Below are 21,706 nucleotides of genomic sequence, written 5' to 3'. Positions count from 1 at the left end.
ATATTTCACGTTGTTGCAGCCATAATTGCTTGTACATCTTAATCCAGTGTGTGGCCTTTTTTTCTACCGTTAGGTCAAGAAGAGCAAGAAGAATATTGCAAAACAAATTGTAATTTGATTAAATGTAAAAGACTTAATTCCGTAAGTTACTTTTGCATTGTTTTTCGTTAAACTGCAGGTTTATTGCTAATCCATCAAAGGAGACCATCAGCACATCTCAGCATTTTTTTCCCCTAAAACTTAATACAAAACATACTCAGTGCCAGTTCCTCATAATTCAGAGGCACAGGTCGCATTGGCATCTTGGACAGCCTTTTCAATTACTCTAGATGTCTCTGGGGAGCTTGGTGCGGAGGCAATTACGGAATTAGCTCTTAAAGGAACAGTAACACTGTCAGAGAAGTGGATGTAATAAATCACAGTTTACCAAGATATGTAGTAAGAGGCTGACATACAAGCTGTCTCTTTTCACACACTATACACATACTAAAACATACTCTTATTTTAAGATGTTCTAAGATTGCAAGAATGCATATAGAAGTTTTCTTTACGGAGTCACTGACAGGTTTTACTGCTCTGCTTTAAAGCAGTAAAAGAAAATGATATGTAGCGGTAGAGATATATGTAAACCCTCAATGGTAAAAGACTGAGAACCTTCTGTGCAGCAGCAGAGAAAACAGCTTTACGTAAACATTACAGGAAATTTATTTCATTTCTTTTCAACAACTTAAACAATTCTTCAGTGGAAATGAACAAAGGGAGTAATAATTACAAAAGAAGAAGCATACAGAAACATTCCTTAAATATATATTACCTTACAGAAATGGATTGTTTACTCTCAATGATTTAGCCCTGCACACCCTGACTTTGGCAAAATCTGTACATGTTCAGATAGTGTGATCATTCGGTTGCCAAAAAGGGTGATTTTGAATTTTCACAAATTAATCACACTGACGACTTGCCATCTTCGTCAGTCCCCGAAATGACCTCGCCTTTACCAGACTTACCCAAAGCCTGCGACGAGACGGCAAAGGAGGAAGAGGCCGTATCCCTGGACAAAAGATGACAGGAAGGCGAAGAAGCCATTTGTGGACATGCAAATGAGGAGGCACTGTCTGCGGCCCACTTTGTCAGACATGCCTCCCCAGAAAAACGCTCCAACCATCATCCCCACGTAAACAACACTGCCTGGAAAGAGAAGGGGAGAGAAGGGTCTGATGTTTTTTTCACCATAATAAAGAATAGTTTCTCCATATCTTGCATGTGCATATGTTTGTATGAGGTTGTATGTTTTGTTATCTCTAACTACACTAACATTTTGGAAGATTATCTCATTGGTCACCTAATGGAGGTGATTTTGAGTGCCAGTCCTCTCATCAGGTTTTATCTGTAGGGGAACAAATGAGTCACCTCACGCAATCTTTTTTTCAAATATCAATTGCTAGATTATCCTCAGAAACCTGCAATAATGGATTTGTCGGGCCGAGCAGCGGACACAAGCTGTGAACACACCATTGACATATAATCAACTTAACAAACTTCTCTTAGCAAACAGTTGCCTCTCTACACATCCAGCAGATACAGAGCATAATTGTGAGTCGTGTCACTGGTGACCACCAGACACAATATTCACTCTCCTTTTAGCTCTGTTTATGTCTCCACTAACTTCTGAGGAAGACACCTGTGTCCTTAGATGATAGTTGTGTGAAGTGTGTCCACCAGCTAGTTTCTTATATTGTCTGTCTGCTGTTTAGTGCCCAGCAGATGCTGTACAGTGGGTTTGTAGAGCTTTTTGCTGAACACGCTGTCCACTGTGGCTGAAAACAATGTGAATGAACTTAGACAGTAAAGTTATACGTTGACCAATTAGTCTGTGGAGTCTGTGGGCTCGTCACTATACGAGCAACATCTTTCACATATAGTGGTCATATGTCCATTGTTAACATGAATATATTGATTACAGACAGTTTAACATGTTAATATAGTAACAGCCTTGCACTGCAGAGAGATCTCCAAAGAGTTCTCTGCTATTCTTAACAGCGCATTTCAGCCAAAGAACAGGCATGCCTTGCTCAAAAGACACAGTAGCAAGGCCATCTAAAAAGACACACTTTCCCTCCGTGCAAACTGATGACCTTCCCAGATTTTTGTTCGTACTTTCATGATATCGCCATTCACCAAGAACATCATTCTCATTTAAGTGCAGTGGAATGACATTTTGAAAATAACTTCCCCTAAGTAGTCAAAGCCACCCGACACTCAGCCAAGGAGAGTTTCGGGAATCGGGACCCTTAAAATGTGCCCGAGCTGGCAAATGGTGAAGTGTCAAAATTTAAATATGGAGCAACATTAAACGCCTCCAAGGAAGTAATGTTGAAAGACTGACTGACATATGGATTGTTAAACTTATAGATCATCAGGCCTTTTTAATAAAAGGGTAAACAAAATAGACTGCTGTTGGATGCAGATGCTGACATCACTCAAAATGTGTTGTAGTTAAACACATGCATTCTCCAAGTTACATATTAGACCTATACATCTGACAACGCTATACTTTTCAAAGCTAGAGTACTCCTGCTATCCTAAAAAGTGGTTCACTGACTGATGACAATGAACCTGACAACCTATTTGAAAACCCTTAGACCCAGTAACTCCCTCTAACATTATTAAGTAAATACAGTGTACACTGAAAACAGGCTCTGATCAATGGGGAGACAAATGTGAACAGTAATGCAGGGCGACTTTACAAAGGGGCCCTATGCTCTCTTTTAATCTCTCTGATCACAAACGGGATCAATGCTCAAACAAAACAGCATTGATTTCCCTCACTGACCATCATGATGCTGCTCTGGAGAGTGGAGCCTATTGTACCTGCTTCAGTCTACATTGTGTGTGGCGTCTTGTGGTTAGCAGCCTCCGTGGGCATACAGTGTCTGCAGCAAAGAGCAACTCCAACTGAATTTGTCTCCATTTAGAAATCTCTTTTTTGAGGTTTGTGTTTCAGGTTAAACCCAAGAATAGTTTTAATATCATAAGAGAGGATTCTTGTGTTCATAATTTCACACACAAAGAAGAAAATGTGAAAGTTGAAGTCAAACATGGAGTAATATAACTCGGCCGTAGAGAGTCTTCGTTCATCCCATTACAGTAATCGTGATGCATTTCCTTTCTGTGATGTCTGCAATCAGGTCTCGTTTGCTCTGCTGTGAGCAGATATCTGTTTGACTCTCTCGCTTCAGGGGTCAAACCCCATCTATCTGTCACATTTGGCAGCCATCTAGATACTCGCCTGAAGGGGCCATAAATTCAATTCTAAATTTAACGTTCTTCAGTCTATGCACAGTTCACTTTTGCTTCATTAAGGAGAGGATAGATATTTGGTGCATAGTGAAACACCCGCTGGCCACCCATTTAATTGTCATACATCCAAACATCCAGAGGCCTTTTCTTTTAGCAGTCCACTTTCTATACAAACCCTTAATTGATTTTTTATTTTATTATACTACCACAATACAGACAACAGAAGAGAAATAACCTCTGATTTCTGTTATTTTATTGTCCTTTAAAAAAAGCAATAAAACTGTTATACATCCCTCACAGGACAGTCCATTACGTAATTAATTTATTGATGTTCTGTCCGACTTGCTGCACGATACCTCTGGATATAATGTCAGCATTGCCAGCAACCAGGAAAGAGGAAAGTAGTGTACTGAAGGGTAATATAACCCCAAAATAGCACAGCCATTATGAGGTCTGTCTCATCAACTAAAGACCAAAGGGCAGTTTGCAAGGCATTAACCTGTCATGTTGTAAACATAGAAAAATATAAGTTTCTGGGATACAAGCAAATGAAGAAACTTCTTCACCTATTTGACAACACACAAAAAGATCAATTTAACAACGCATGTGCAGCATTTAGAAAGCTCCGAACACAACAGAAACTTTTCCAGGGGACACTAATAACTGGTGCACACATTTGTCACAGCTTGTGTTTGTTTGTGGTTTATGAAGTTATTAAAGTGGGCTATCCGTCATTGTGATGCATGAATCAGATATTATAGGCTCATAATTAAGCCCCCAGGAAGGAAGCCAAACCATGTGATTATAACTTCCAGGTCCGTCACGTGATGCCATAGGAAAGATTGAGAAAGAGATGTTTGTCAATCAGTTGATATTGTTTTAGGTATATCAACTTCAACAGTTAAATAGCACCTATTTGAATCATTAAGTCCTAAAAGTTATACAATGTATTCATTTTTGAACCGTTGTTCACGTTGTGAGTCGGGGTTATAGTAAACACTAGTGTGCTTTCTCTATGGGCCCACAGAGGAAGAAAATCCCTTTTCTACTTTATGCACAATTGAGCAACTTTCATAAGAATGAACGGCCCCTGTCTCCAACACTGTATTCAGTTCTCTTTATACATCCATGCTAATAGTAAACAAAAGGCTAATGCTGTAGGTTAAAAGCAGTTATTTGAAAAAACATTTGAATCATGTGATCACAGTATTAACACTCTTCAGTCATTTTCCAACACCACTGAAACACGTCATTGTTCACAATGCAAACAACAAGCGCTGCGTGTTCCAGCTGTGTGCATCACTTGTGTCCCTGGAAACAGTTTCCATTGTGTTGTAAGCTTAGCTTTTTTATGTTTTTGTGTGTTTTGTAAATGCTGCACATGTGTTGTCAAATTTGTAAAGATGTTGAGTCATTTGCATGTTTTCTTAATGTGTTGAGCTCTCAGGGCGACTAACAAATGGTTCCTCACATGCATCAGCTCATTGGATAACCCAAATAGTTCCCCTTGTATACCATCGTCAAAATACACGTCTTCAAACAATGCTGAAAAATGTATCTCCTTAAAATGTGTGCAAGAAAACAAATGCAAATGCATGTAGGCAAGACGTCATTAATTTTACTGTCATTGTTCGACATTAACTGTTTGGGATTTTATAAGTTATTAAAGACAACAGAGGAATCAGGAATGTGACAACCTGGAGTTCAGACTTAAGCTGCTGTGCCGTTCAAGATTAGGTCTTGAATAAAGAAATTAGGAGGCTAACAATGAATTTAACTCCCGTAATGCAATGTTTTAAAGGTTATCCAGTGAGGGATATATATATATATATATATATATATATATATATATATAGAGAGAGAGAGAGAGAGAGAGAGAGAGAGAGAGAGAGAGAGAGAAAAGAAATAAAATGTTGTGTCTCAGCATTTCATTAGACTGATGCTCAGGCTACAGTCGATCAGTCACACTGGACCACAAGGTTTCAACCAGTGTATCCTTGAATGAAACTCCTTCTCTGAGTGATATATATATATATATATATATATATATATATATATATATATACTGTCTTGTCATTGATTTAGTGGGACTATACGTGAAGGTCCTTTATAGGCTTGTGGATTGACTTTGAGATGAAACGGCAGAGGGATGAAATGTGAAGGCTTTATACATTAGAAATGTTCACTTTCTGAAGAACTTATAGGACACGTTAGAAGCAAAAGTTCTTGAATGGATGCCAACTGGTGCAGACGTTTCACCGTAAGAGTGTGAATGCAGCTGAATGCTGGACTTGATGACCCATATAGACTCTGAGCACCATCAGAAAATGACAGTGTGTCAGGAGACCTCTCAGCAAGAAGGAAAAGGTTTTGACCCATGACGCTCCGTTGAGATGTCAAAACACATCTCGAGGAATGGTTAATATTCAGCAAAATCACAGGCTCACTCTAAACAAAAGACAAATATGACAAGGAAAAAAACATGTAGAGTAAAACACTGCCACCGACAATGTAAGGGAGAGGCTCAGCTATCACACACACACACACACACTCACACACACACACACACGCACACACAATTATAAAGACCAAGGAGTAAATCTAATTCGCAGATTAAAATATTCCAAATGCATAAATAACTCTTTTGGAGTAGCTAAACCAGCCACTGGGTAACTATATGGAGGGGAGATACAAATGTAAATGTATACAGGAGTATACATAAATATGCAAGCATATGAAATATGTGAGCAGCAAAAGAAAGCGCAAAAGCAATGACACAATCACAAAAGAGTGAAAAAGGTAATAAAGGAGGAGTGTCATTGCAAGATAGGTTGAGAGAATGAGAGGGAAGAGAGGAGGAAGGGGAAGGCCCTGGTGCAGTGTTTTCTGTCCTTTCACATCCAGAGCCCCCTGAGAGCCGTGGGAGCGCTGAGCTGCATCACGACCTCTTCTCTGATTTCATGCTTTGATGCTCTTCGCTCATAGCGCTACAAACTGCTTTGGCATCGTGTAAAACACCCGTCCTGTTTTATTCATAATGATGATACTATCACAGCGGGCCTGGCGCGCGCTACAACAACGCTGTGGTACCTCTCCCAGTTAGATATTTTCCTTCACCTTCTCTCTGTTTCTGTCTTTCTCTCACTCGCTTCATCGCTACTTTTATCTTATTTTCTCTCCTCCTTTTCTCCCACACCTCCCTTTTGTGCCTCTCTTTCCAACCTTTCCTCCATTTATCTTTCTCTCAGCTGGTGTCCACTCCCATTGCTTTCCAATTTCTTGGATCGCTTCTCACTTCCCTTCCTCATTTCTCCTCCTTTTCTGACTGATCCACTATTCCCCTCTCTTCTCCTCTGTGTTTCCCTTCTCATTTATTTGCCTTAGTGAACTCTATGCTCCACTATCATCAGCTTCTTTACACTGAGCAGCGTGCAATCACATCTGTACTACATCGTGTCAGTTTGATCGGATTCATGCCTCCGTCTTCTGCCACCTCCGCAGAAAAAGAGATTGAAGCTTTTTATCATATTTAAATCATATCAGTGGTGGCAGGATTTCAATGAAATCTATATGAGGGCTAAGAGTGCAGGGTTTAAAATGACTCACTCAGCATCAGTAATGATACAACCATCACTACATTAAAGACTGTGGATAATTCCCATGAAATATAGTGATGCTATGAACCTCTGAAAAGAGCAGGCAGTTAGACATGGTTTACTTGTGGCTGATATTGCTGGTGGCAGCATGTTTAGTCCAGATACACACCTCCCCCCCCAAGACACACACACAGACACACACACACACACACACACACACACACACACACACACACACACACAATCTCTACACATTCTGTGGAGCTAGTGTAATCTCTGCAGTGATGTTGCAATCTTACTGCAGTTTAGCCATGCTCAGCTGCCCCTGATCCTGTCAGCTGGTTCAAACAGACAGGGAGAAAGAGGAGGAACAACGGGTGAAGAAAAGAAACAAAAAGGGGGATGCGCTGTGATGGAGAGGAAGCTGGGACACAGGGAAGCCCAAGAAAGAAGAAAAATATTTAAGAGATCAGAAAACAGGGAAGTAAGGATGAAAAGAAGATCAAGTAGGAGGAAACAAGAAAGGAGGGGGATAGTATTGATGGCAGAGCGGGAGAGATAGCTGGTTAAATGAAAACGAGGAGAGCCGAGTTGAGAGAGTCAGAAAGAGAAATGAGGGGAGTTTTCAGCAGAAAAAAACAATAAGTAATGATAGGGTGATGCGTTCCCATTGTCTGTTGTGGCTGAGATGATAGCAGAGCCTCTCTCTTACATTGTTGATGTACTGAATACCACTAATCTCCCATCCCTCCACTCCCATCCACCCACACCGCTCACCCCATTACTCCTCTCTAACTTGGCAATTTCTCGGCCTCAAACCTGTCCTTCCTTGTCTCCTCTCCCCTGTTCATCACACGTATTGCATCTCAGTGCTTGTTTTCCTTCCTGCTTCCTTTCCACGTCGTCCACTCTTGCAAAAAAGATTTACAGTATTTCAAATCCCCCAACCACATTTCTCCATCTTTCATTTTCATGAGGCATCAAAGATCCCAGCGAGATTGTGGAACAAAAGGAATTCTCTAATCTAATCCGCATTTTTGTTATCCAATTCAGGCCTTTGCGTTTCCAGTAATGCATTATCCCATTACACTCTGCTCAGTCCGTGCAGCTCGCCTCTATCCCTGCCTGTTATGTGGTTAATGGAGCTGCACAATGCAACAATGAATGGAGTCCAACACAGGTGGAACTAACCAAACAAATGGCTCTTTTTAAAACTATCATTGAAATGTTTTTATAATTCCCCCAAAAATAGGTCAAACGTCTTTGACAACTATTTTGGGAAGATTAGGAATGTTTATTGTCTGTTATTTCTATAAATTGGCAAGTTCTACAGCCATCATTGGCCATACCACCCAGGTGCTTCCTCTAAAACGTTGCGAATCACCTTCTACTCACCTGTCAGTCAGTACACAAGAAACATGTGTTTGAATGCACATATGTAACCTGTTTACTCTAAATCCACATATACATGGTTTCTCCTATCCTAGATCTCACTTTGGAAGCATTAGTTCCAAAGTGAGAGACAGAGTTTTACTAACAGTCAAAATTGCAGTTGTGAAGGCAATTCAGTTAAATAGATATTTGTGTTAAATCCCATGCGAAATTAAAAAGGGTTTTTCATTTTGCATGGGATTATTTTGAAAGCATGCAACCTGTGATGCTCTCTCCTTTCATCCCTGGTCTCCTGGCACAGCAAACAGTATGACCTTTGCAGTCATAAGAAAAAGTGTATAAAGGTTGTTATGACATGGTCAAGGGACCCAATTTTTATTATAAAATCTATCCTGGGAAAAAAATGTTTTCTCTAATCTTAAAACTGTGTTTCTTGTATACTGTATGATATTCAAGCAAACAGCTTACAGGAGAAAGTAGACTGTAACCTGGTTACTCAAGTACATGTAAACACACTAAGGTGTAACACAGGTGGAAAAATCTTCCTTCCAAGATCAAAACAACTTCTGTGCAGCTACGAACAACAAGGAGGAGGCCCTACTACAGGACACTTTAACATACAACCATGCCATATGAAATACTGCTGAAACTGTACCCTGGTCTGTTGTATTGTGGGTTGTCTAGCCCCTGTGGCCCCAAAGAGCCATTATTTAGCGCTATCACAAAACCACTATGAAGATCTCATTGTCAGGCAGTCGCTGCAAAATAAGAACATTGTTGTCCTGCTTGGTTAAAAGCAGGTTATTTGCAATACATCAAACGTCATACCACAGACTTAACTGGCTGTTGTTTATTTCTTCACATCAAGGCAATAAAATATTGCCATGGAACCTGTAAAACATTAGCTCACTCTAAATGGATACCAACAAGGTCATAGTAATCATGTTGGCTATGCTCACACACACACCAATCATGTTCACCTCAACTGGGAGGAGCCTCAGGGCAATCAGTAGGAGAAAGGAGATGAGAACGGGGGGAGGATGGGAGAAGAAAAGAGGCACATAGAGAATGGAGTTTGGAGTCACGAACAAGGAGAAGCAGAGCGTAGAGCGTGAATGCCTGCAGGACTTTGCTTGGTGAGAGAGGAAGAAAAAAGTTTACATCTTGAGAGGATTTAACAGTGACAATCCCACATAGAGTAACAAACTCTTGTATCCCATAAAAACGGCGGGAATGTAGTATGGTAAAGTATGGTGAGAAGATTGTATGCATGACAGGGTTTCTTATTAAGGATGTTGACCAACTGTTTCAGCCACAACCTCCATTCTCGAAAAACCCTGCTGTATAAATTGTGCATCGTATGTTGTGGCTCAGTTGATATATTGTCATGTCTCACTGTGGCAGTTAGTATCTAAAGGCTTTGTGCCTGAATTAATGTCCTCACCACTCTGGTACTGACACAGTGAGTCAGCCCCTGTATACAGCTCTCTGGTGATGGATTATACACCTGCAGCCATAGGGACTGCTGGGACTCCTGCTCAACACACAGAGCACACAGGGAATACTAGCTACCCTTTTAATTCTGACACAGAGACCAAAACACGAGGATGAAGTGTGACAAGTATAGTACGAACACACACAACTAATCTCATCTGTAAAGACAAACAATATTGCACAGAAAGTGTCATGACCCTTTCTTTAGTCAAAATTGAACACAAAATACAATCATGTGCATAATTTGTTATGCTGGCAAAAGTAAGTATACTTGCATACTTAAATATTTGCATTTGGATGTAGTTGTGTTTGAATTATTTAGTTATAGTGCAACTCTTTTTAAATTCAGTATGTAGAATGCCTTAATATTTCACCTTTAAATCCAAGTGCAGTTTGCCAGACTGACACAAAAAGAACTCATCTACACCATACACAGAAAATATCCTGTGATCATGTTGTTTCTGTGGGAAAAACAAGGCTATCTATGTCGCACTTCTAACAGCATGGAGACCATCGATTAGGAAGTTAAAGCGGTACTACACAGAATTATGACACTAAACACTAAAATGTCTGTAGCAGAGGTCGAGATGTCCTGATTTTAAGGCACTAGCTTACATTAGGGGCCAAAAACAAATTATCCTACATTTCCCACAATGCATGGTGTGAACCCACATCTTTCAAATTCTGCACCACCAGTTTGCAGCACAGACCTTTTGTAAAAAATGTGTTTTTATATATACATTATAACATCAGTAAGACGTCACCAGGGTTATTTTCTCCTCCAGAGCCACAGAAGACAATGGAGTGCCCTTTCCTTATTTCAGTTCATGTTGTAAGCATATAGCCATTCCTCTTCCCTACCAAAGTTGCATTGTAAAAGAGTGTTGCAGGAATGAGTCCAATAACACAGAAATAAGTCCAGTCCCCTTGTCTCAAAGTCAATGTTTAAAAAAAAAAAAAAAAGGTTTATGGTTAGATGCCTGAAATAAGGTCTGTCTTTAACACAAGCTTAAGAGATTTCAGCATTTGGTTTTACAATATAAAAAAAAGTCGATAATACCCCTTTCGTGAATTTTGACTGAGAAAAGTGTACTAAATGACACTACTAAATGTCATCACATCCATATATCCGCCTATATATTCAGTTTGTTGATAGCCCAAAGTTAGATTTTACTTCTCTTCAAAAACCATAAGAGTGGTTTTCATTTGTGAAGATTATTAAGTATCATAAACTAGCGGTTTGCCACAGAGCAAAACATCTAAAACCCCATTGGCATTTTGTCGTGGTAACCAGTGCAAGTGCTTCCAGGTTTGGCCTATACAAATGTCATCCATTATCCCTGCAGCACTATCTATATATTGCAAGTATGAAGTGTTTGGGACAATGCAATGTACAGTAAAATGAAATAATCTCCAATCAAGGCATTGGAAAACACTAATTAAAATAATGAAGATTAATCAAACTGATATAGGAAGAATTGCAGAATTTCCTGTTAGCACACGCATGCACACTCTAAAGTACTCAGACACACACGAAGGGTCCCTTACCTAGCCATCCCGACCTGGAGTCGGGCACACACATGTCTGTCTCTGCGCTGGGCAGCACAAAGCCCACCACGAACACCTCCACCCCATCGGACATGAGTGCCAGCCCAAGCACCAGGAACAGCTGCCACTGGAATCTCCCATGACCACACTCCTGGATGATCAGCTCGTACTGTTGGGCCAGCTCCTCCTCGTCAGCCTCTCTCTCCTGCTCCAGCCCCTTACGGTCCCTTGTTGCATCTGACATTGGTTGCCCCACTGCCACTTGGCCCTCCTTTTGCTTCCTATCTCCTGCTGAGGGGATCCCCTGGTACTCGCCCTCATAGATCTCATCCTCATCATCGTGGCCTTCTGTTGCATCGCTGGAGCCCTCCTCGTTGTCATGGTTGCCCGGCCTCGGAGGGTTTCGGTAGAAATCTTCATCTTCGTCCTCCTCATCCTGGAATCGGCTGTAGTTGCGGTGGGATGAGTACTCGTCTGTGGCGTGGTCCACCACCTTGTTGACTTTCTTTGTTGCATGCCGCTTGGCCTCCTTGACTATGTCCTTGGCCCCCTTAGCCAGGGAAGTCCTGTTATTGTAAGTGTCCTCCATTCTGGCTCCACCAGTAGGTCTTCTCGGGGGCTCAGAGGATACTTAGAAGTAGAAGATGGGAGGGAAGAGGGGCAAGAGGGGTGCCGTACACTGACGGGGGAATTGCAGGAATGGTGAGATCAGTGGGTATTGAGATACAGCAGGGAAGAAAACTCTTGAGTCTGCAGTCACCACAGGAGATAAACCACAATGACGGTGGCAATCATCGGCCAGGCTGAGAGAGATGGGGGAAGGGTATACAAGACAGACAGATAAAAAAGAGAGAGGACAAGAAGGAGGAAGGACAAGGGAGAGATCAAAGAGAAAAAAGGAAGATGTTCATCAGATACTGCTCATAACTCATCTCTCCCCTGCTACATTCATAACTATCCAAAACTAACAGGTGACTCCCCATAAACAGCACATACCCTCTTTAATCATTTCCTCCCAGGTTTTAATCATTTGCATTGAAAAAAAAGGGATTTGCTGTATAGGTCTCAGCTTTTATTCAAATTGAGTATTACATATTCAGGGGTGTTCTATATTTCATAAGTTGGATTTAGTGTTTAAGAAGTTAGCATTTTAAACAGTGACGTTGAATCTGCTGACTCATGATCAGCTCTGTGGAGCAGAGGCTAATAAACAAGGCTCTGCCCGAAATCAATTTGCCCCCAATAAAGAGCTAGTTTATTATAATGGGAGTGACGAGCCAACCGGAACGGCACTGTCATATCTAATCCGTGCAAAGAAAGGAGGTAAGGAGAAATGGTCATGAGTGGATATGCAGATAACTGCACACTCAGACACAGGCTCATAGTAGAAACCCTCACATACACAATAGCTTTTCTCCAAGGCCCCTAGGTTTGTGTAGTCAGGTGTTTAATACACACAATGGGTCACACATACTTGTAAGAAGCACACAAAAATAAATACAGAGAGACATTCTCGCTCACTGAAACATGCCAGGCACATATGTGAGTGTGCGCTCACAGCATAGATGGGAAAGCCCTTCACTGTCTTGGCAGGCCAGTGCTGAGGGAGACCCCAGAATAGCAAATTATGTAACATGGTTTCATGTGAGCGTTCGAAATGCGATCCACAGTTCATCATTGCATTGCATCCACAGCCGTACTCTGGCTTGGTTATTCTATCATTTTTCACAAGACAGAGAAACAACCATGATTAAAACACACTAAAAAGTTTTTTGGAATGAAGTGAGTTAAATAAGTGAACTCCTCTTTTAACTATATTGAACATTTCAAGACAAGTATGAGTAAATACTTAGACTAGGGTGGAGATTGTCAGAGATGTCCAGTGTGTGTGTGTGTGTGTGTGTGTGTGTGTGTGTGTGTGTGTGTGTGTGTGAGTGTGTGTGTGTGTGCGTGGGTGGTCAAAGCTGTCCAGTGTGTGCTGTTCCCGTGTGTCTAGGAGAGCCTCTAATGAACACTGAAGCCTTGTCAGGAGGACACAAATCACAGGGCTGGCTCCAGCTCCCATAATGCAATTTTACTGGGCAAAATGACACTGCTGATTCAAGATGACTCTCCTAATCCCTTTTGGCTCATTGGATGACTTCTGTGGTTATGAGCACACTCTTTTTCACATGTATTGATTATTGTTTAATACCTCCATTGACACCGAGGTGCCTAAAACGAAGGAAAAAAAAATGTCGATGCTAACACCCTGCTCGTAGCATATCGGAGTTCAGTGGTGTCACTAAACTGATGCTATTCATCGTTTCAGGATCAGATCATGTTAGTTATCACACATAATTTTTACTTGAGCAGACACACATACACACGTTGGCAAAAGAGGATCCGGGTAGTCAAAGAATCAATGGAGTGTATGGTGAGGCCCGCTGTCACTGGTGATGAAGCTCAGAGGACACCCGACCACACAGACAACCTCACCTCACTGCAACTGAAGAGAGCAATGGGAGCATCCACAATCAAACTGGGTAAGCACCATTACCGCCAAACAAACCAATCTCTGATTTATTCTATGATGTCTCTAAGCCACTCCATTTCTCCTGCATCTTCTTTATGTGTTGCTTCCCATTCAGGTTTCTTCTTCAGCTTCCACGCATTCATGCATGGTTGTCAGAAAATGTCAATGTTTCTATTTAAAACCCTATGTTCACTTTTAAAACCCTAACCAGTTGTACATTCTGCCTTCATATGCACATATACAGTATGTATCATCTTTACCTCATTACTTACTTACTGGCCTCATATTCAATTCACACCATCATTACTTCGCTTCATGGCAACCAGACAACCACACTTATATATTTCTACTGATAACAAAACAACATAAGGAAGCTGCATACACTGTCCTGCAGGGCATAGCTGAGAGTTGATATAGTGGGTTGCTGTGACCCATGTGAAGATGGCTGAAAATAGGCCTTGCTCTAGCAACACCGCTGTCTGCATGATGGATAGTGGCCCCGCTTTCCTTCAACCTCTTTAGAATACTAAAAAAACACGGGATCAAGTATCACTTGGCTCCTAATGCATGAATGAACATGAAGACAAATGAAGAGATTATAGTTGCACAGATGTTTTGGACATGCATCCAACTCAGGGAAAACAATTTGGGAGAAGTTAAAGGCTTGATGGTAATATCCAGAGTATGTGTGTTTGACCAGCTCAGCCCATTTCAACTCACTCTTTCATTGCTCATCATGAACTCAGTAGCCAAAAAAGTCACATTAATAAAGCTGTTAATGATCGTTTTGAAAGAAAAAGAACATTGAAATAATAATAGGGGTATTGAACATCATCAGTTAGAAGAACTCAACCGACAAGGAAGTAATTATCAGCATAGTAAGAACTTCCGACAAGCAATACACTTTGTCAAAAAGATGGATTTCATTGTTGTTGTCAAAATCAAGTCCAGCAGTCACCAAACAGATTGGTATGGGCAAGCAGGTTGTTAAAATAAGAAGTAAAAAATCAATGCTGGTCCTAGAATTTCAGGTTGCTTGACCCAAGAATGCTGGAGGAGACGAATACTTTATATTTGTCATGAGAACTTGATGGAAAATCAATAATTATAATAATAATAATAGAGTGCAGTCCTGAAGTCCAGACCTTGATCCTTACGCAATAAAAAAGTATGATGCAAAATAATGAGAGCAGCTTCTTTTTTCTCTCTCTCTCTCTCTCTCTCTCTCTCTCTCTCTGCAATACAAATTTGTAATATGGTTGAGTCTCTGAAAATGCTTTCCGAAGAGACAATTTTCTGCCTTATGTCTATTTTAAATAGCCTGTGGACTATACATTGGAACAATCCCTTGCCCTTTATTAACCACAAATACTTTCCATCTCAGTCAGGTTTGAATTGTCAGTGTCCTGCCTCTCAATGACATGCGCAAGCACAGTGGCTTGGCGGCTGGTTTGTTCTATTAGCATCAGAAAGAGCAGCTCCAATCTCTTAAATGGGCAGAGCCGCATGTAATCCCATCAAAACGGGAACCTGTGACCTCATCTGGAAGGCAGAGGCACAACCAGCCCGGGACGTCTTCCGTTAGGAGATTTCATCAAGCACTGATGTTATTACTGACTGAGGTGGGGCAGGGAGCGAATGAGAGAGATCTGGGGGGGTATGAGAAGTATAGAATAAAAGGAGGCAGGGCAGGGCATAGGTACGTCAAAAGAGAGGACCAAATGAGTTGCTTCCGCAAATGGAGAATATAATAACATGATTTAAAAAATATTTCAAAGCCTTTCACCTCTGTTCAACAGTCAGAGCTCCACCACCCAGGACAAAAACCTCAAAGCAAAGCTGATTGCACGTCATGCTAATGTTACATTATTCAGATTCATAAAACAGCTACAGCAAGCTGGCGTCTGCTTTTCCTACCTTGAGGAGCTAGCATTGTTAATGTTGACTTTAGTCAGTTCTATGCACATCCTAGAAAAAGGGAATTCCCCTCTGTTTGTATTAACATTGCCAATATCCAAACTTAGATGGAAATTATAATGAAGGACACAGAATATGGATACTGGATACTGTATCCATTGAAATCATAACATTTACAACCGCACAGACAGAAAATATGAACACAGAGAGGCTGGTGTCTATTTGATCTTCTTGGAAAACATATGGTCTCGGTGCCTTGCCAGACGTCACTGCTGACAGAATACAGGGCCTACAGATACAAAACACAATGTGCCACCACCACAGTCTGGTGAAGACCTCACTCGTTGTGTTGCAATGATGCAATAACACAGATTAGGCAAAGTATGCAAGATGCAGCACATTTATTGCTGATATATTACAATTATATTTTGTCCATAATTTTGCCTGCAAATCCCAGATTCTGGCAGACTTGAGGATGACAAGAAGGCTCTTGAATGCAATGTTAACTATATTTTTGGATTTAACTTGCCCCTAATCTGTTAATTCCCTATTTGCCTGTGCATGACAACAAAATGTGCAGACAGAATCTTTTTCTGAAGCTCTTATACCCGTTACATCGTCACTGGAACAGCGTACTTTGCACTTTACTGTGAAACAATAGAATATAAAATGGCACCCTCTTTAAATAGGCTGTGTGTTGCATAAATATGAGGAAAACTAATACAATTCCAGGTCAGTGGATGCTTGAGATGGACATGGTTTTGAATGCAGATGAGAGGCATTCTTAATTACAATTATTCTGGTTTACAGCGGCAGGAAAAAACTTGAAATCAATGAGAAGTGAGCCAAAGGAATCGATTCGGCAACCTGCAATCACTTATAACACTTTTTCATTGGGTTGCATTCAGTGTTAACACATCAGTCTTCAGATTGCAAACAAAGCACTTGGCCACAGATTTCCAGTTCAACGACTGTGTGCCTGTCAATCGCTCACTGTCTCTTGAGGTGCAATTCACGGATGAGTCAGTTCCCTGCTCCGGCATCCTCTCCTCTTTTTGGCGGCAGTGCAGAGTGCTTTAACTGCCCCAGGGCAGGAGGCTGGGTGGCACTACATGGACAGTCCGCAGCCAACAACCCGAAACTCAGCCAAGGATTTCACTATACATCCATGTTCATAAAAAGTAAACTATGAGCTTCAGTAAGTGGTCATCATCAACAAAATAACCACTTAAAGGTTACACTTGCAAATGCATACACTGAATTAATTAAAATCCACTATGTAAAAGGTATAGCCAAACTGAAACATGTATTATTAATATAAAGCAATTATTATTCCTGCTTTCACTTAATAATACCAATTTCTCTCTTTGCAGGAGGAACATAGACGGAGTTTAGTGCATCCTCATTAAAACAAAATGCCTGGAAACCATCCGAACTTTTAACGAATGATGAATAAATAATGAGGTACTATATTTAGATAATATTGGAAATACATGAACAACATGACTTGTACATCCTAAGCTAATCATAAAATAGTTAATTGAAAATACGTATTTTCTAACTCGAAGTTGTTACACTGTCAGCATGTTTCAAGAAAAAGTAGAAATTAGGCTACTTACCGTCATTTATGGCGAGAAGAGTAAACTGGGCTGATAGTTACCCATTGCATCACACTCCACTTTCGCTTTATGGGGAAATAAATCTTGTGTTTTTTTGTTTTACTGTAGAATAGGATCAGAGGTAATTGCCAGCGCATTGAGAGTTTTTCTCTCTCAATGCAGTCCTATGTCGCTGCAGTACTCCAGGAAAGGAGAGAGAGAGAGAAAGAGAGAGACGGTGGTGGGAGGGAGGGAGGGAGCAAGAGAGGGAGGGATGGAGAGAGGGCCAGTGTAATCAATGCTTGTATTTGATTGAGTGATGCGGGTAATTCCATCTGATGGAACAATCTAGTTAGGTGGCTGAATGACGTGAACGCTGCAACGCATGAATGCTAAACAGAGAAGAAATGTCGAAACAGGCATACAACCGGTGAGTCGATGTTTTACCACGAGTGAACCCCCACAAAATGTATGAATGTGAACGATTATCAGTGCAGGAGAATGCTTTGTACGTGTTAAAAAAAAGACCTGGTCTTGCGCTTGGGGGCAAAAGTTGTCTGCCGCGTACTCGGAAAGTTTTTCACAGCTTCTCATGTGAGTTTGTCTGAGATCATAATTCTGTGAACGCAGTGATTCGACTTTTTAGCTTTATTTTTTTGCAAGTCAGTGCGTTTAGTCATCTGTTTTCATAAAAGTAGAGTTGTCTGAGCCTCGATATGCAGAGTCCACTCTGAAGCCGCACTGTCTCTGTCCATGGTGCTGACTGACACCTGAACGCATCAGTGTTTCAGCGCGCCACGTTCAGGTGGTTGCTGAACCTTCCGAAAAATAGCTTCAGCCAATAAGCCTAATATCACATAAGAAACTAACTGGCCAGTAAATAAGAACATTACATTATAGTTGTATATTAGCCTATACCAATATATACTATAGCCACAAATAGACCAGTATGTCTAGTCTATTACAACAAACACCTTGGGACTGACTAAAGCATCCCTCCATATCTGCTATTTTAACTCCCTGTTGGATTCCAGGTTAGATTCAGTAAACACTCATACAGAAAGAGAGAGCAATGTAAGTCTGAAATTGAGATAATGGCTCATAAATGAAAAAGCTTACCATATATGGAAAAAGAATCACATGGCCTGAGCCGATATGAACCCCATACCCATAAAGGAAAAGAAACTATTATATACAGAATCTGTATAAAAAAAGAAATTTAAAAAAACTATTTAAAAAAGAGAGAGACAATGTTGTAACCAAAGTTGCAGTCGCCAAGCTTGTTTTTTGTGAGATAATAGTGTGACCCGACATGCCATTCACTACACAGTAGATTTAGGCACTGCTCACCTCATATGTTCTTCACATCTGGTTGAATGGTCTCCACTTGGACTCCTAGTGGGACAAGAACGGGAGGACAGAATATTACATCAAAGTGGCTTCCCTATAGACCTACTTCATCCTACGCCACTGGTGAATTTGTTGGTATAATGACTCAACTTTTGCAATATGCAGTGCTAGTACAACATCTCTTGTGAATTTATGAAATCACATTCACATCACATTCACAACTCATTCTACACAATAAAAGCAGCATAAGTACTTCTGTTTAAAGCTTGTGTTCCACATTTAGAGTTCAGGTACTGTGTTTTAATTTAATTCACACATCACTGAGTATAATTTGTACGTGCCTGTACAGTAAGTAAAGCCTTGAATTTGAGATGCCGTTTTAGCACAACAAAAACACTTAAATTCGTTCTATGCCCAAAAATAAAGACCACAGCGGGAATAATGCTATTGAGGAACACCACACAACGATTATACAATCCTGTTACAATTATTGCATAACCTAACGCAGGCTCCCAGAGATAAGTAGGCTTTTTAGATCACTGACTGCCTGTGAGCCGGCTATGTCAGATCCTAACGCCTCTGAAACATGCGAGTGGTTCCTGGAGAAAGTGAGGGAGGGAAAAGGGAGATGACGGTCTGATGCAAGCACAGGGACATTCATCCTTTCGGTATTCACATCATTAAAGCATGCAAAGTAAACCAGCGCCACCAGTGAGACTTGGTCTAATGCAGAAATGACTACCAGCAAGCTCTTTGATATATTACACTCTGTCCATCTGATTCCTTCTTTGCATTTAAAAACAAATGTATCTCAATAGCTGGATGTTATATGAACATGTAGGACATGCAGTAAATAGTGCCTGGTTGTGCACTTGCTTACTGAGTTTTAACACCAATACATAACTCTGACACTGGTTGTGAATCATATTTACTGCAAAGGATACTGAATAGGATTGTAAATGACGCATACAGTGTGCAAAAAGAAACACACAACAGAACAGAGTGCACACACATACACACACACGTAAACAAAGGAAAGGCATCTATCTTTATCCTCTGAATTTGATAATTCACAGAAGCAGTGACCAAGGGGCTTGGGACACTCTTTGCTTTTGATTCAGAGTTGGGAGACAAACCCCCCTCAAGCCTTGAGACTCCATTTACTACTGGAGAGCTGAGGAGCACTTAGCTTAATGTACGGGACAGTAGAATGACCCTCACGCACACACACACACACACACACACACACACACACACACACACACACACACACACACACATAGTCCACTGCTCATGCCAATGCGTTCTCTCTCTTTTCTTGTAAGACTTATACTCTTCTCTTTGTCACATACATATGCACACAAGCATAAGAGATGCTCATAACATTCATTTGCTTTTTATATATATCAGAGAATAGAAGTCAAGTTAATGAATCCCCATGTCACAGTAAATGTAGCTTGATATTGGTAGGAGATAATAAGAAAGTGGGCATGTTGGAGTATAAAGCGCTGCTGAGCGAGCAACTCAGACCCCTCAATGCCCTGCTAGGTATCCCTCTCATCTTACGTGTATGAACTATGTGATGTGAGATGTACAATATGTATAAGAACATACAAGATGGCATCTCTTACAGCATTTTGCTATTTTCACATAGATTTTAATCTCCTTTTTTAACATGTTTCCGATTGCCTTGAGGTCTAAAATGGATTTCGTACCTGTAGTGCCAGCTTTTTTGAAGAAATGACTAGCAAGGTGGAGGTAGACTGGAACAACTGTCTTCTGCTTATCCTCAACCAGATTATAAGAAACGGATGTGGACACTGATGGTAATTGCTGTTGCCTTGTGGAGATAGAGGCTCAGGCTAACTGATTTAGTCTCTATCTTTCCTCTCAGCCTCCGCTGCTCATCTGCACTCATATGGTTGACCACTTTAGCCGGAGTCAGCTTTTACTGTACTATATAGATATGTTACGTAATAAAGACATACAAAATAAATCCTTGTCATCTCTCACCTGGTTGTTAATATTATCTTATCTCAGTGCGAACAACACGGCCATGATGTGTTTACAAGTGATAGCAAATTCTGTACCCAGGCATTCTGAAAGCCAAACAAAAAGACACTGGTGTCTCTGATAGAGAGATGTGATGGATTAGAGTGGCCCATGGGGGAAGTCCTAGTCCATCAAAATGTAATGAAAACTAATTTAAAAACGGCAGGCAGCTATGAACGACTCTACGATGAGTTCTGGCAGCGTTGTGTTCAGTGAGAGGTCATCATTGTCTCATGTGCGAGAAAAATGGGTTGATAACATTACGATTGATGATGGCACATTAGTTGTTGTCTTCTGGAGTTATGGCTGTCGATCAGGGGCAGAAACAATTTTACAACAAGTTTGCCAACTGGGATGAAAAAGATGTAATGACACATACACAACAACACAACAGGGTACACTATGTTGCATTCTGTTAAAATCCAAATGCAGTGTAGCAAATGTAAAAGTACTGTAAAAGTTCCTTAAAAAACACTTGTATAAGCACAGAACATTAATTCCCAATTTCTGTTCTGTCTATGATTGCAAGTTCGTGAACAGTCTAACGTACCTGAGCTAAAATACCAGGGGGAAGAAAGTCAAATGGATTGTGATTATTGTCCTGGAACAGATTGAACAGGCTATGAGAGAAGAATGTGAGCTGAATCCCATTTCAACACACAAGCTCAGGTGCATTTATTTTGCTGAAAAGAAGGTGAGATTTACAAAAGGGATCTAAAGAAGGGGTAAGAGGCAGCAGTACTGGCTTTAATCAGTAGTTTATTACCTTTGTCTACAACAAAAAGAAGACATTGTACAGATGTCGTCTGTCTGTATCTTATACTCAATTCGAAGCTTTTGTTTATTATTTCATCTTTGGATTTAAGAGTTGGCCATTGTGTATCGTGCTATGAAAGTGCTCTAATAAAGCATAGACAAACCCTGCAGTTGTCTGTGCCTAACCA

At 40.7% G+C, this 21,706-nt stretch overlaps 1 protein-coding gene across 2 annotated transcripts in view; it reads right to left on the bottom strand.

Moving 5' to 3' along the window:
• Positions 1-17,585, bottom strand: part of sv2ca (synaptic vesicle glycoprotein 2Ca) — a 28,371-nt gene extending 10,786 nt beyond the window's left edge. Inside the window, exons 1-3 of one of the 2 annotated variants that reach the window (XM_034541893.1) lie at positions 17,382-17,585; positions 11,331-12,133; positions 1,008-1,188 (exon numbers count right to left, since the gene is read on the bottom strand). In XM_034541893.1, coding sequence (XP_034397784.1) covers positions 1,008-1,188; positions 11,331-11,919 — 770 coding nt within the window. In that variant the 5' untranslated portion in view covers positions 11,920-12,133; positions 17,382-17,585. Of the gene's footprint in view, positions 1-1,007; positions 1,189-11,330; positions 12,134-17,381 lie in introns of those variants that run through there. The other variant, XM_034541894.1, reaches the window with a different exon arrangement.
• Between the last annotated feature and the right edge of the window lie 4,121 nt (positions 17,586-21,706).

Source organism: Cyclopterus lumpus, chromosome 9 (assembly GCF_009769545.1).
Source record: "Cyclopterus lumpus isolate fCycLum1 chromosome 9, fCycLum1.pri, whole genome shotgun sequence".
Classification (NCBI taxonomy): Eukaryota; Metazoa; Chordata; class Actinopteri; order Perciformes; family Cyclopteridae; genus Cyclopterus; species Cyclopterus lumpus.
The sequence above is the reverse complement of the archived record's forward strand: the minus strand, read 5'-3'. Positions and strand labels throughout refer to the sequence as shown.